Below are 14,643 nucleotides of genomic sequence, written 5' to 3'. Positions count from 1 at the left end.
ATACTTTAAATCTTGAAAATAAATTAAACCTTTCCCATTGTAAAATGTATTTGTGATTCAAAGTATGAAATTATAACAAAAATACGTTGTCTTTTTAGTATGGTTTTATCAAATGTGAGAAAACTATCTGTCCAGAAATCAACTGTGAATCCAATGAAATTAAGCATCGCTCTTCTGGTGAATGTTGTCCCATTTGTGCATCATCTACACACTTCTCTTGTGACTATGGTGGATCATTTTATGAAGTAAGTATGACTCTTTAAAGAGTTCATATTAACATTTCGAAATTTTATGGTTAATGCTGTCCCATTCTGGTGAATGTTGTCCCATTTGTGCATCATCTACACACTTCCCTTTTGACTACGGTGGGGCATTTCATGAAGTAAGTATGACCATGGGTGAAAGCCCTTATATAGCAAGACGGAAAAGAGAAAAACCTGGTACGTAAAACATTTCATTCCAGCATTTTTTTCGAAAAAAATGAAATATCTGTAACTATCAAGATTTCTTTTATAATTCTGGCATATATATAAAACTGCTTCTTTTCCAAGATAAAGTAGATATTGTTTAAAAATTTAAAAAAAGAATAAGTAAACTCCTCCCCAAAACTAGCTATAACTGAAATGGTTTTACTACCAGCCTTTCCTCTTTTCCGTCTCGCTTTCCCCCTGAGTATGACTCTTTAAAGAGTTCATATTGACATTTTGAAATTTTATGGTTAATGCTGTCCCATTCTGGTGAATGTTGTCCCATTTGTGCATCATCTACACACTTCTCTTGTGACTATGGTGGATCATTTTATGAAGTAAATATGACTCTTTAAAGAGTTCATATAGATATTTAAGAATTTTTTGGAGGATTTCGTCCCATTCGGGTGAATGTTGTCCCATTTGTGCATCATCTACACACTTCTCTTGTGACTACAGTGGATCATTTTATGAAGTAAATATGACTCTTTAAAGAATTCAAATAGATATTTAAGAATTTTTTGGAGGATTTTGTCCCATTCTGGTGAATGTCGTCCCATTTGTGCATCATCTACACACTTCTCTTGTGACTACAGTGGATCATTTTATGAAGTAAATATGACTCTTTAAAGAATTCAAATAGATATTTAAGAATTTTTTGGAGGATTTTGTCCCATTCTGGTGAATGTCGTCCCATTTGTGCATCATCTACACACTTCTCTTGTGACTACAGTGGATCATTTTATGAAGTAAATATGACTCTTTAAAGAATTCAAATAGATATTTAAGAATTTTTTGGAGGATTTTGTCCCATTCTGGTGAATGTCGTCCCATTTGTGCATCATCTACACACTTCTCTTGTGACTACAGTGGATCATTTTATGAAGTAAATATGACTCTTTAAAGAATTCAAATAGATATTTAAGAATTTTTTGGAGGATTTTGTCCCATTCTGGTGAATGTCGTCCCATTTGTGCATCATCTACACACTTCTCTTGTGACTACAGTGGATCATTTTATGAAGTAAATATGACTCTTTAAAGAATTCAAATAGATATTTAAGAATTTTTTGGAGGATTTTGTCCCATTCTGGTGAATGTTGTCCCATTTGTGCATCATCTACACACTTCTCTTGTGACTATGGTGGATCATTTTATGAAGTAAATATGACTCTTTAAAGAGTTCATATAGATATTTAAGAATTTTTTGGAGGATTTCGTCCCATTCGGGTGAATGTTGTCCCATTTGTGCATCATCTACACACTTCTCTTGTGACTACAGTGGATCATTTTATGAAGTAAATATGACTCTTTAAAGAATTCAAATAGATATTTAAGAATTTTTTGGAGGATTTTGTCCCATTCTGGTGAATGTCGTCCCATTTGTGCATCATCTACACACTTCTCTTGTGACTACAGTGGATCATTTTATGAAGTAAATATGACTCTTTAAAGAATTCAAATAGATATTTAAGAATTTTTTGGAGGATTTTGTCCCATTCTGGTGAATGTCGTCCCATTTGTGCATCATCTACACACTTCTCTTGTGACTACAGTGGATCATTTTATGAAGTAAATATGACTCTTTAAAGAATTCAAATAGATATTTAAGAATTTTTTGGAGGATTTTGTCCCATTCTGGTGAATGTCGTCCCATTTGTGCATCATCTACACACTTCTCTTGTGACTACAGTGGATCATTTTATGAAGTAAATATGACTCTTTAAAGAATTCAAATAGATATTTAAGAATTTTTTGGACGATTTTGTCCCATTCTGGTGAATGTCGTCCCATTTGTGCATCATCTACACACTTCTCTTGTGACTACAGTGGATCATTTTATGAAGTAAATATGACTCTTTAAAGAATTCAAATAGATATTTAAGAATTTTTTGGACGATTTTGTCCCATTCTGGTGAATGTCGTCCCATTTGTGCATCATCTACACACTTCTCTTGTGACTACAGTGGATCATTTTATGAAGTAAATATGACTCTTTAAAGAATTCAAATAGATATTTAAGAATTTTTTGGAGGATTTTGTCCCATTCTGGTGAATGTCGTCCCATTTGTGCATCATCTACACACTTCTCTTGTGACTACAGTGGATCATTTTATGAAGTAAATATGACTCTTTAAAGAATTCAAATAGATATTTAAGAATTTTTTGGAGGATTTTGTCCCATTCTGGTGAATGTCGTCCCATTTGTGCATCATCTACACACTTCTCTTGTGACTACAGTGGATCATTTTATGAAGTAAATATGACTCTTTAAAGAATTCAAATAGATATTTAAGAATTTTTTGGAGGATTTTGTCCCATTCTGGTGAATGTCGTCCCATTTGTGCATCATCTACACACTTCTCTTGTGACTGCAGTGGATCATTTTATGAAGTAAATATGACTCTTTAAAGAATTCAAATAGATATTTAAGAATTTTTTGGAGGATTTTGTCCCATTCTGGTGAATGTCGTCCCATTTGTGCATCATCTACACACTTCTCTTGTGACTACAGTGGATCATTTTATGAAGTAAATATGACTCTTTAAAGAATTCAAATAGATATTTAAGAATTTTTTGGAGGATTTTGTCCCATTCTGGTGAATGTCGTCCCATTTGTGCATCATCTACACACTTCTCTTGTGACTACAGTGGATCATTTTATGAAGTAAATATGACTCTTTAAAGAATTCAAATAGATATTTAAGAATTTTTTGGAGGATTTTGTCCCATTCTGGTGAATGTCGTCCCATTTGTGCATCATCTACACACTTCTCTTGTGACTACAGTGGATCATTTTATGAAGTAAATATGACTCTTTAAAGAATTCAAATAGATATTTAAGAATTTTTTGGAGGATTTTGTCCCATTCTGGTGAATGTCGTCCCATTTGTGCATCATCTACACACTTCTCTTGTGACTACAGTGGATCATTTTATGAAGTAAATATGACTCTTTAAAGAATTCAAATAGATATTTAAGAATTTTTTGGAGGATTTTGTCCCATTCTGGTGAATGTCGTCCCATTTGTGCATCATCTACACACTTCTCTTGTGACTACAGTGGATCATTTTATGAAGTAAATATGACTCTTTAAAGAATTCAAATAGATATTTAAGAATTTTTTGGAGGATTTTGTCCCATTCTGGTGAATGTCGTCCCATTTGTGCATCATCTACACACTTCTCTTGTGACTACAGTGGATCATTTTATGAAGTAAATATGACTCTTTAAAGAATTCAAATAGATATTTAAGAATTTTTTGGAGGATTTTGTCCCATTCTGGTGAATGTCGTCCCATTTGTGCATCATCTACACACTTCTCTTGTGACTACAGTGGATCATTTTATGAAGTAAATATGACTCTTTAAAGAATTCAAATAGATATTTAAGAATTTTTTGGAGGATTTTGTCCCATTCTGGTGAATGTCGTCCCATTTGTGCATCATCTACACACTTCTCTTGTGACTACAGTGGATCATTTTATGAAGTAAATATGACTCTTTAAAGAATTCAAATAGATATTTAAGAATTTTTTGGAGGATTTTGTCCCATTCTGGTGAATGTCGTCCCATTTGTGCATCATCTACACACTTCTCTTGTGACTACAGTGGATCATTTTATGAAGTAAATATGACTCTTTAAAGAATTCAAATAGATATTTAAGAATTTTTTGGAGGATTTTGTCCCATTCTGGTGAATGTCGTCCCATTTGTGCATCATCTACACACTTCTCTTGTGACTACAGTGGATCATTTTATGAAGTAAATATGACTCTTTAAAGAATTCAAATAGATATTTAAGAATTTTTTGGAGGATTTTGTCCCATTCTGGTGAATGTCGTCCCATTTGTGCATCATCTACACACTTCTCTTGTGACTACAGTGGATCATTTTATGAAGTAAATATGACTCTTTAAAGAATTCAAATAGATATTTAAGAATTTTTTGGAGGATTTTGTCCCATTCTGGTGAATGTCGTCCCATTTGTGCATCATCTACGCACTTCTCTTGTGACTACAGTGGATCATTTTATGAAGTAAATATGACTCTTTAAAGAATTCAAATAGATATTTAAGAATTTTTTGGAGGATTTTGTCCCATTCTGGTGAATGTCGTCCCATTTGTGCATCATCTACACACTTCTCTTGTGACTACAGTGGATCATTTTATGAAGTAAATATGACTCTTTAAAGAATTCAAATAGATATTTAAGAATTTTTTGGAGGATTTTGTCCCATTCTGGTGAATGTCGTCCCATTTGTGCATCATCTACACACTTCTCTTGTGACTACAGTGGATCATTTTATGAAGTAAATATGACTCTTTAAAGAATTCAAATAGATATTTAAGAATTTTTTGGAGGATTTTGTCCCATTCTGGTGAATGTCGTCCCATTTGTGCATCATCTACACACTTCTCTTGTGACTACAGTGGATCATTTTATGAAGTAAATATGACTCTTTAAAGAATTCAAATAGATATTTAAGAATTTTTTGGAGGATTTTGTCCCATTCTGGTGAATGTCGTCCCATTTGTGCATCATCTACACACTTCTCTTGTGACTACAGTGGATCATTTTATGAAGTAAATATGACTCTTTAAAGAATTCAAATAGATATTTAAGAATTTTTTGGAGGATTTTGTCCCATTCTGGTGAATGTCGTCCCATTTGTGCATCATCTACACACTTCTCTTGTGACTACAGTGGATCATTTTATGAAGTAAATATGACTCTTTAAAGAATTCAAATAGATATTTAAGAATTTTTTGGAGGATTTTGTCCCATTCTGGTGAATGTCGTCCCATTTGTGCATCATCTACACACTTCTCTTGTGACTACAGTGGATCATTTTATGAAGTAAATATGACTCTTTAAAGAATTCAAATAGATATTTAAGAATTTTTTGGAGGATTTTGTCCCATTCTGGTGAATGTCGTCCCATTTGTGCATCATCTACACACTTCTCTTGTGACTACAGTGGATCATTTTATGAAGTAAATATGACTCTTTAAAGAATTCAAATAGATATTTAAGAATTTTTTGGAGGATTTTGTCCCATTCTGGTGAATGTCGTCCCATTTGTGCATCATCTACACACTTCTCTTGTGACTACAGTGGATCATTTTATGAAGTAAATATGACTCTTTAAAGAATTCAAATAGATATTTAAGAATTTTTTGGAGGATTTTGTCCCATTCTGGTGAATGTCGTCCCATTTGTGCATCATCTACACACTTCTCTTGTGACTACAGTGGATCATTTTATGAAGTAAATATGACTCTTTAAAGAATTCAAATAGATATTTAAGAATTTTTTGGAGGATTTTGTCCCATTCTGGTGAATGTCGTCCCATTTGTGCATCATCTACACACTTCTCTTGTGACTACAGTGGATCATTTTATGAAGTAAATATGACTCTTTAAAGAATTCAAATAGATATTTAAGAATTTTTTGGAGGATTTTGTCCCATTCTGGTGAATGTCGTCCCATTTGTGCATCATCTACGCACTTCTCTTGGAACTTATTTTAGAAAATATTTTTGACATTAAAAGACGAAAAATAATGATCGTATACCGAAAAATATGAGAGATATCGTAGTTCAGTCCCATGCAATTGAAAAGAGAAGGAGATGAAGATGGCAGGGGCGAAGCAAGGAACCAGTCTTCTCTCCAAATTCGAGCGTTGCGATAGTGAATGATGATTGGCTAAATCACATTGGGAATGTACCACTCTTAACATTCAACTTCATAATTTAAAATTTATTTCCAATTCGCAAGTTAAATGATCTTTTGGGAAAAGTATTGAAACAAACTCTTCACCGTGAAGAACTTTATGAGTAAAACTAACTTGCATGTGATTTACACGAAGAGTAAGAAAGCCGAGAGCGACCAATTCTTTCGTCTCCGCAAGCGCTCAGGCACGAGTTCTTGGCTACAAACAAATTGCTGTTTCTTCCATCTTTCTAATATTTATGTGATTCGGGGAGGTGAGATCCCCGAATATTCTCGCGTGCATGCCGTTTAGAATATAAGATGTGGAACTACAATTTCCTTGTGGTCAAATACTTGTACTTGAAAGCGTGTCAAGGGCTGGTCACTCAAAGCCAGAGCAGTCACCTATAGACCTGTGACTAAAAAACAAAAACTTAATCTCGAAAATTGTTTATTCCTATGTAATTGTTGTAGTCTGTAGTTAAGGAAGGCCATGAATTTCATACCAATTCCAGACTGAATTTCCATCAGGATCAAAGTCTAAATCTCATATTCTGCGCTAGTCTAAATGTATTTGTCATTAAGCCCAATATTCCAGCAAAAAGCTATTGAGTAAACAGTACTTTCGTTAGTGGTTAGCGCTGCATATCTGCGTCTGGTTACTGTGCTATTAAACCCTCTGAATTGACCGACAAAGTAACCAAATATTCAAAATGGATTGCAACTCAGCAAGGAGAACGATTAAAATTGAAAATAGAGATTCTAGGTGAATATTTTTTAATCCTTGTGAGTAGACAATTATTCAATATAAAGCATTTGACTCCTAAGACACTCTGTTGTACAGGTATATGAGCTGAAAGTAAGAAAGAATTTATTGAACTCATTATGTCAATTTTTTTTAAATAGAACGGACAAAGCTGGAATCCTGATCCTTGTACAACTTGCCAGTGTATTCATGGTAAAATGAATTGCCACAATGAAAGATGCATACCATTGCATTGTACATCCGATGAAATTCCATCAGTCGATCCTGGACAATGTTGTCCTAAATGCATACCACGTAAGTTCATACTTAGTTATATTTTTGTATAACGAAAAGTGTCAAAAATAGAATTGAAATATCCTTTTTTGCTCTACAAACGCTACTTTTCATTTGAAGAAAATGATACTTTTTATAATTAATTTCAATTACAAATCTCTCTATGATATGATATTGCTCTATGATATTGCATTTTAATACGAATTAATTATTTCATAGTTATAGAAATGTATAAAATTTTCACAAATGTATATATAAGAGTTGCGAAAAGTAATTTTTGAGCAAACAAATAATAAAAAAATTAAATTTATTTTTGAAGTACATTTGAAAAATAACGCAAAGAAACAGATCATTACGGGGAAGCGCTTTTTGAGGCGCATGACGACATTTCTGGGCATGGGTTAACTCCCCTAGAATTTTGTTTTCAACATTTATGTGGCCTCCTGTTACTTTTATATGTTCCTGTCGTCCATTTTAAAATAAGATAACTGTACTTTAAAATAAGATAACTGTAGTAGCTTGGAGAGAGAAACCGATTGTTATTGTTGTCGGTTAAGGTAGAGGGGGTGCAATAGTTCTTGTTTCCCAGTGACGCCATCTATGGCCAACAATTTTACCTATGCAACACCCATATACAGTTTATAGGGTGGACCCATTCATGCATCCATATTCATTCACGGATCGTAATTTTGTCTTGAACCTGAGAATGATGAATCTCCAATCCAGTACCCCAAAAGGTATAATTTATTAAGGGAACAAGCAGTACTCTGTGACCCGACAGCTTTAACGCGCACCAGTCACCATTTACTACACGGGGAGTCTTCGGCTTATCTACCGTTCTCACGAACGCGAGTCCAGCGCCCTGCCAACCAGGGTATCCCGGCCCGAGAAACCGATTGCAGACTTGAAATCGACGATACGAGAGTATCTAAAATCTGTTAAAAAATCTCTTGTGACAAAAATAATTGTTTCCGGATGTTATTATTTCTTTCACAAATGTCCCTGTAATATTATTACACAGCGATTTGTTTTATTAGATAAACAATTTATTATCCATCCATACGTTTGAGTTAGATCTATGGCATAGTTTTTGATTAGTATTTTATTTTTTATCTGTTTTTTTATAGGACCAGCAACATGCCTTGCTTTCGGAGATCCACATTACAGAACATTTGATGGAGCGAGTATAAGTTTTCAAGGAACATGCAGATATGTTCTGACCGCAGATTGCTATACTCAGAAATTTTCCATTGTAGTTGAAAATAATGATCGAGGATTTAATGGGGTCTCTTGGACTCATCGAGTGGTCCTTGTTTTGCAAAACGCATCAGTTGATCTGCGAGCTGGACCATCTGTCTATGTGAGTAATTGTGTTTCAGTACTATCTGCTTAGCAGTACTGGGAAATGTATTTTCTATTATGTAGAAATATCTTATGTCCATGCATATAAGAATAGCGTTTACATTTTTTATCACTTTTTGGCTGTTATTGTATTGATCAAGTTTATAATTGAAGAGATTGATAATTAGGTGTTTGCAACTCGAGAAGGAGTGAAGTGATTATGCCTAACCATGTGATTTAAATCGGATTTATTTGGATACCTGTAAGCGACGTCGAGCGTGTGTGTCGAACCTGATTGGCTTTTAAATCAACAAATGATACAATTTAATTTTGTTGCAGTTAAGGCAGATCGGGTGTGATCGTTCTTGTTTTCCTGTGAAGCCATCTATGTCCAAGAATTTGAATTCTGCCACTCCCATACGTCACGCCCGTTTATAGGGCGGACTCATTCATTCATCCACAGATCCTAATTTTGACCTGAACCAGAGAACGATCAATCTCCAATTCAGTACCCCAGAGGTATTGATTTGTTATGGGAACATGAAGGACTTATAAAACTTCATGACTGCTATTATAATAATGAGAAAAAAATGGCTTCAAAATTCTCTCGTTCACTAAATGCAATTTCAGCAAGAATTTTTTTTTCATTTCTCCTAATTATTAGGATTCAAGTATTTAAAGTTTGTAGATATGTAAACAAAGCACAGTGCGAAAAAAAAGGGAAAAAAGCGGACCACTCTGAATAACTTTTAATCTAATGATCGGATCTTCACGTTCTTCACTTCGTTGTTAAGGTCAAATAGAGTGACCTCAATTATGCTAATTAATTAGTGCAAACTGTATTTTAAGTTAGGAAATCAGAAACAAAAACGTACTTTCTCTAGACAAGCATGTCTTTATTTTCGACAGTTCCGAATTCGTTTATCTACTTCAACAAAATAAAACAATGTTTGCCCACATTTTTTTGTATACTCTGCAATTTCCCTTAGTAGTCTTTCCTTAGAAATTTTAAAATAAAATTTAGTGACTTTTAAGGAAAAAATTAAATTGTAGAAATTAATATTAAAGTGCAAGTCGCAACTTTTTTTAATAAATGTGCGATAAATAGAAAATACAACAGAAAATAAAGATATATTTGAATATAAAGATATACTTAATGACATGTACAGTGAGCAAAATAAAAAACAAGCCACCATGAATAACCTTTGATCTAAAATGATTAGATTTTCGCATTCTAGAACTCAATCTTTATGATTCGAAGGGGTGACCTCAAATATGCTAATAAATTGGTGCATACGATAATTTAAGTTTTGAAATCAGACGCAAAAACGTACTTTCTCTGAATAACATATATTTTTTTCAACGGATTCGGATTTCTGACCCTCAAAATATAGGGGGTAGCCATAATTTGGGAAATATGGTCCAAAAAGTTAGGTCAAAGAAGTGGTTCGAAGTTTAGACTCCATTTCACTATTTACGTATTTCGCCCATATCTCGAGAACTTTGCAAGATAACTCAAATTTAAGAAATTTTGTAAAAAATTATGAAATCCGTTTATCAGAAGATAATTCCCTGCGAAAAATAAGTTCTAGTAAGTATTTATTATTTTTTATTGCTTAATTTAATAATAGTCCAAAAAATTTGAATTGTGAGGTATACAATATTTTACATAATTTTAAAGAATTTAATTTTACATGGCAAAATACAAAATGACTGAAATCAGTAGCTCCTGAGAAATCAAATTTTAAATACACGACTTTCTTAAAATTGGTTCAAATCCGAGGAACTCGCCTGATAGAAAAGAAATTTATTGATTTTTCTCCATGTAAAAAAAATGTTTTCATTTCAAGATAATTTTGTTTTCCCTCATGATATTTGGTAATTGAAAAAAAAATTTCCTTTTAGCTTCGTGGTAAATTAATTGAACAACTGCCATATTTTGAAAAACCAGTTCTATATGTTGAAAAAACTGGTACATCCGTTTTAGTAACTACTGACGTTGGCGTTCAGGTGAGTACTTTATTAGCATTGTCTCAAAATCAAAAACTTAAAAATAAATTTATGATTGAATTATATTTTTTTCCCATTTCTTTCATCCCCAGTTTAAAATCTATCAATCATTATACAGTTTGTAAAAAGTAATAGTTGGAGATTCTACCTAAAATACACATGTTGCAAAATACATTCTTCTTTCCCTCCTCAATGGCACTACAGCCCTAGATGGGGCATGGATTTCTTCAGAATATGGTGCCACGTGATCTAATTTTGTTTTCTCTTTTCATCCAGTTATTATGAAGATAATTCAACTACCTAAGTCTTGTGCAACCACCTTTCGATTGCCGGTTGGAAAAAAATTGGCTATTCACTCTAAATTAAGAATAATGGAAATTATTTTGAATATTTTTGTATTAAGAAAACATAACGTAATTAAACTCTAATATTATCTTGTAAGAATAGCATTAGAAACGAAACTGTAACTGTCCTTGATTTTTTATACATGGACTGCCCCTTATGTATTTTAACTTATTTTATCTAAAGGGTAGACAAAAGTAATCCGAAAATTAATGTTTAGGAGATTAAAGAACAAAAACGCTTTAGAAATCTAACAAGTCACATTTCTGTAAGGCGGAAATGAAGAATTTGTCTTATTTTTACTTTTTGTTCCACCTTAACATTAAAACCCATCGTTCTTTCAATGTAAATGAAAAACTTCATTAGTTTCAAAATTTAATTGGAAAAGTGAACAAAACAAGGCGCTCATTCTCAAGATCCATAACATATTTCAGATGTGATGGGTCTTGAGCAAGAGCAACTAACATGTTGACTTTTTCCACCATTATTTCTTACACTGTTAGAAAATTCCTTGGAAAAAATGGTTAAATAGCAATTTATTTAATTGTTATTTTACCATATCAAACAAACCAGTCAAATAACCATAAATAAGATGGTATTCAAACTGTAAATTGTGAGAAAAACCGGTTATTTACTACTTTCACCTAATACAGTTAAATAACCAGAATATTATAGCACCAACTAATACCCACCTAATGAGGTCTTTTTAACAATTTTGAAACCCTACTAATTGTAAGTGGTTTAAAAACCATGTAATTTTGTAATCATGGTTTTTTAACCATACAAGTCGTAAATGGTTTTAAAACCGTAAAGATAAAAAAATTTTCTTTACTTTAAACGTGACGGTTAATTGGATTACACATTGCTGCTGGTTATTTTACCATAATTTTAGAGAGAAAATTCTAACAGTGTAAGCTAATGAAGTTTTCTGTAGAGAAGTATATTTTTCCGCTTCAGTTTCTAAGGATTATTAATTTAATAAAGTTCTTTTACTGTGATTATTACATTCTTTAAAAATAATTCCAATAGGTATTGTGGAATGGTGATGGCTTCGTGGAAGTTACTGTATCTGGTATATATAGGGGCAAAACTTGTGGCCTTTGTGGAAATTTCAATTACTATCCGGAAGATGATATGAGAACACCAACCAACCAAACTGCGACATCCGAAGCTATGTTTGGGAATAGCTGGAAAGTAAGCTTTCAATTAATTGAGAATAAAACGTATTTGTTGATAAACTACTATTGAGTTGTTCGGAAAGTAATTTCGTATTTTCCGTATTAAAATAAAAAACTTTCGTATAGTGAAAAAATATTTTATTCAATTATGCATTGTCCATTCTGGTCCAATACCTGTTGCCATCGTTCAGGTAATAACATGATTCCTAGCTCATAAAATTTTTGTACTTTACATTAAAAAAAACAAATCCAGGTGATTTTCGACCTTCTTATTTTATAATCGTCGTTGAACAGCCAGCCCAATTTTTGGATTTGCAACTACTAATGTTGCCCTCCGTAGCCTTGAAATTTTGAACCCACTCGAGAACACAAGATAAGAGAACTCCTAGATCAAGTATTGGGGGATATTTTTCTTCGTGGAGGACCTTTTTATGGAACTAACCCACAATTGCTTTACATGAAGAGGGAAACCACGAAAACCTCCCACTGTTAGCCTGACAGCAAGGGGACTCGAACCTCATCAATAGGTGAACGCTCTATAACCTGAGCTATCCTGGCTCTGACCTTCTCATTTTTTTATAACCGTCGTTGAACAGCCGACCAAATTTTTGTGTTTACGACTTCTAATGTTCAACTCCGCAGCCTTCTAATTTTGAACCCAATCCAGAAGAGAAGGGAACTCCTGGATCAAGTATTGGGAGAAACTTTCCTTCGCGGAGAACTTTTTGATGGAACTAACCCGAATTTGCGCTATATGGAGAGGAAAACCAGGAAAACCTCCTTCGGTTAGCCTGACGGCAAGGGGACTCTAACCCAAGATCCGTCTACCACTGATGATACTTTACGTCAGCACTGTGTTCAGTGCGAGCTAGATGCGGAATTCGTATTAACCAAGCATCTCTGTGATTCGAACCCAGTTCGCCTCATTGATAGGTGAACGGTCTATAACCTGAGCTATCATGGCTCTGATCTTCTCATTTGAAGTAAAGTTATTACGGCCTAAAGCATTTCGTAGAGACCCAAACAAATACTGTAGACAACCCATTTCTCACCCCTAGTGATGCTGCCCTTCAAAAATGGATAATTTTCTTGACGTTTGAGAAACAAACAACTGACCATTATTGCCTTTATTGAGCCGTGGTGGCTCAAGGGATAGAGCGTTTGCCTTCCAATGTGGTGAAACGGGCTCGAATCTCTGATCAATACCAATTCCGCATACGGCTCGCACTGACCATAGTACTATATCACGTAAAATATCCTCAATGGTAGACGGATCATGGGTTAGAGTCCCCTTGCCATTAGGCTAATCATGGAAGGTTTTCGCGGTTTTCCTCTCCATGTAATGCAAATGTTGGTTAGTTCCATCAAAAAGACCTCCACGAAGGCAAATTTCTCCTAATACTTCTGCCAGGAGTTCCCTTGTCTTCTGGATAGGGTTCAAAATTACAAGGCTTGAACATTAGTAGCCGTAAACCCAAAATTGGATTCACTGTTCAACGACGGTTATAAAATCCAGCTGCATTTAACAACCCGATCAATGGTATTTTCTTAAATAAGAAACAACTTTCTCCTTGACTTTATTTTTAGTTCAGGTAACAATGTTTAATAGAAACAAGAGATTGCATTATAATTGGGACCAAGTCTAGCCAAGAGAAAAATCTCCAAAAAAGGTTTTCAGTCGTTAAAGGCGGCTGGATTGCAAATTAGCGTCCCGAGATTATCTCTGTATTAGATGCCCCTGCTGAAAACAAGAGTGTAAAACTCTAGAAAAAGAAAAAAAGCGTAAGAAAATTATATATTTATAACAATTTTGATCTATATATTAAATCCATAACTTATATAAATTTTAGGAAAAATTGTTCGATAACAAAATAATGTTATTTCAAACAAAATGTACTTTTTTCTTAAATAAGAAGAATATTGACTTTATAATGACCAATAACTTCGAAGTTATATTTGTTTGAAAATCATAATTCCTTCTGCATAAATTGGTGATTTTACTTGAAGCAATTTAACCTCTTTAAAAATTCTATTTTCATAACAAAACAAACAAAATAGTTAAAAAAGTTTAGGATGATGTTGTCAATTGGAATCCCCCTTCGCTCACTCTCCTCTACATTTTACTGTAAACAATTAGATAAGTTCCATATATTTCTATAAAACGAAAAAAGACGACCTTTTTTTTACAGTCATCAAAATAATGATGTTTAAATGCTGCGTTTCAATTAATTTCGTAACCGCAAAATTTTTTTAAATATTGTTTTCATTTAAATAAAAATTGCAGGAACTTTCAAGCACTTTTATGTCTTTAATCTACGATGAATAACGCTGAAACTGCAAGGAAAATCCATTTGATTAAAGGCATTAAATTAGTCAAAGTCATAAAAAGGAGTCCTTGAATCTTAATTTAAGCTCGTTCTTTTGTTAGAATTGCTGCAAAGAGAACTTCAACTGTATTTAGGTGTTATTTGAAAAAGAACTTAGATATTGTATTGAGTCTTAACAATTGCAACTAATCACTACGAAAAGCTTACATGTACTGTGTACTGCTAT

The 14,643-nt window shown here is 33.4% G+C and overlaps 1 protein-coding gene across 1 annotated transcript in view; it reads left to right on the top strand.

Moving 5' to 3' along the window:
- LOC107439018 (zonadhesin) overlaps window positions 1-14,643 on the top strand; it is a 167,041-nt gene that overhangs the window by 143,536 nt on the left and 8,862 nt on the right. The window contains exons 56-60 of the mRNA XM_087155985.1: window positions 99-245; window positions 7,087-7,240; window positions 8,347-8,579; window positions 10,466-10,570; window positions 11,942-12,106. Coding sequence (XP_087012111.1) covers window positions 99-245; window positions 7,087-7,240; window positions 8,347-8,579; window positions 10,466-10,570; window positions 11,942-12,106 — 804 coding nt within the window. The remainder of the gene's footprint in view (window positions 1-98; window positions 246-7,086; window positions 7,241-8,346; window positions 8,580-10,465; window positions 10,571-11,941; window positions 12,107-14,643) is intronic.

Source organism: Parasteatoda tepidariorum, chromosome 12, assembly GCF_982258835.1.
Source record: "Parasteatoda tepidariorum strain Cologne lab strain chromosome 12, Ptep-v5.0, whole genome shotgun sequence".
In the NCBI taxonomy this organism is placed as follows: Eukaryota; Metazoa; Arthropoda; class Arachnida; order Araneae; family Theridiidae; genus Parasteatoda; species Parasteatoda tepidariorum.
This window is presented reverse-complemented; position numbering and strand designations above follow the sequence as displayed.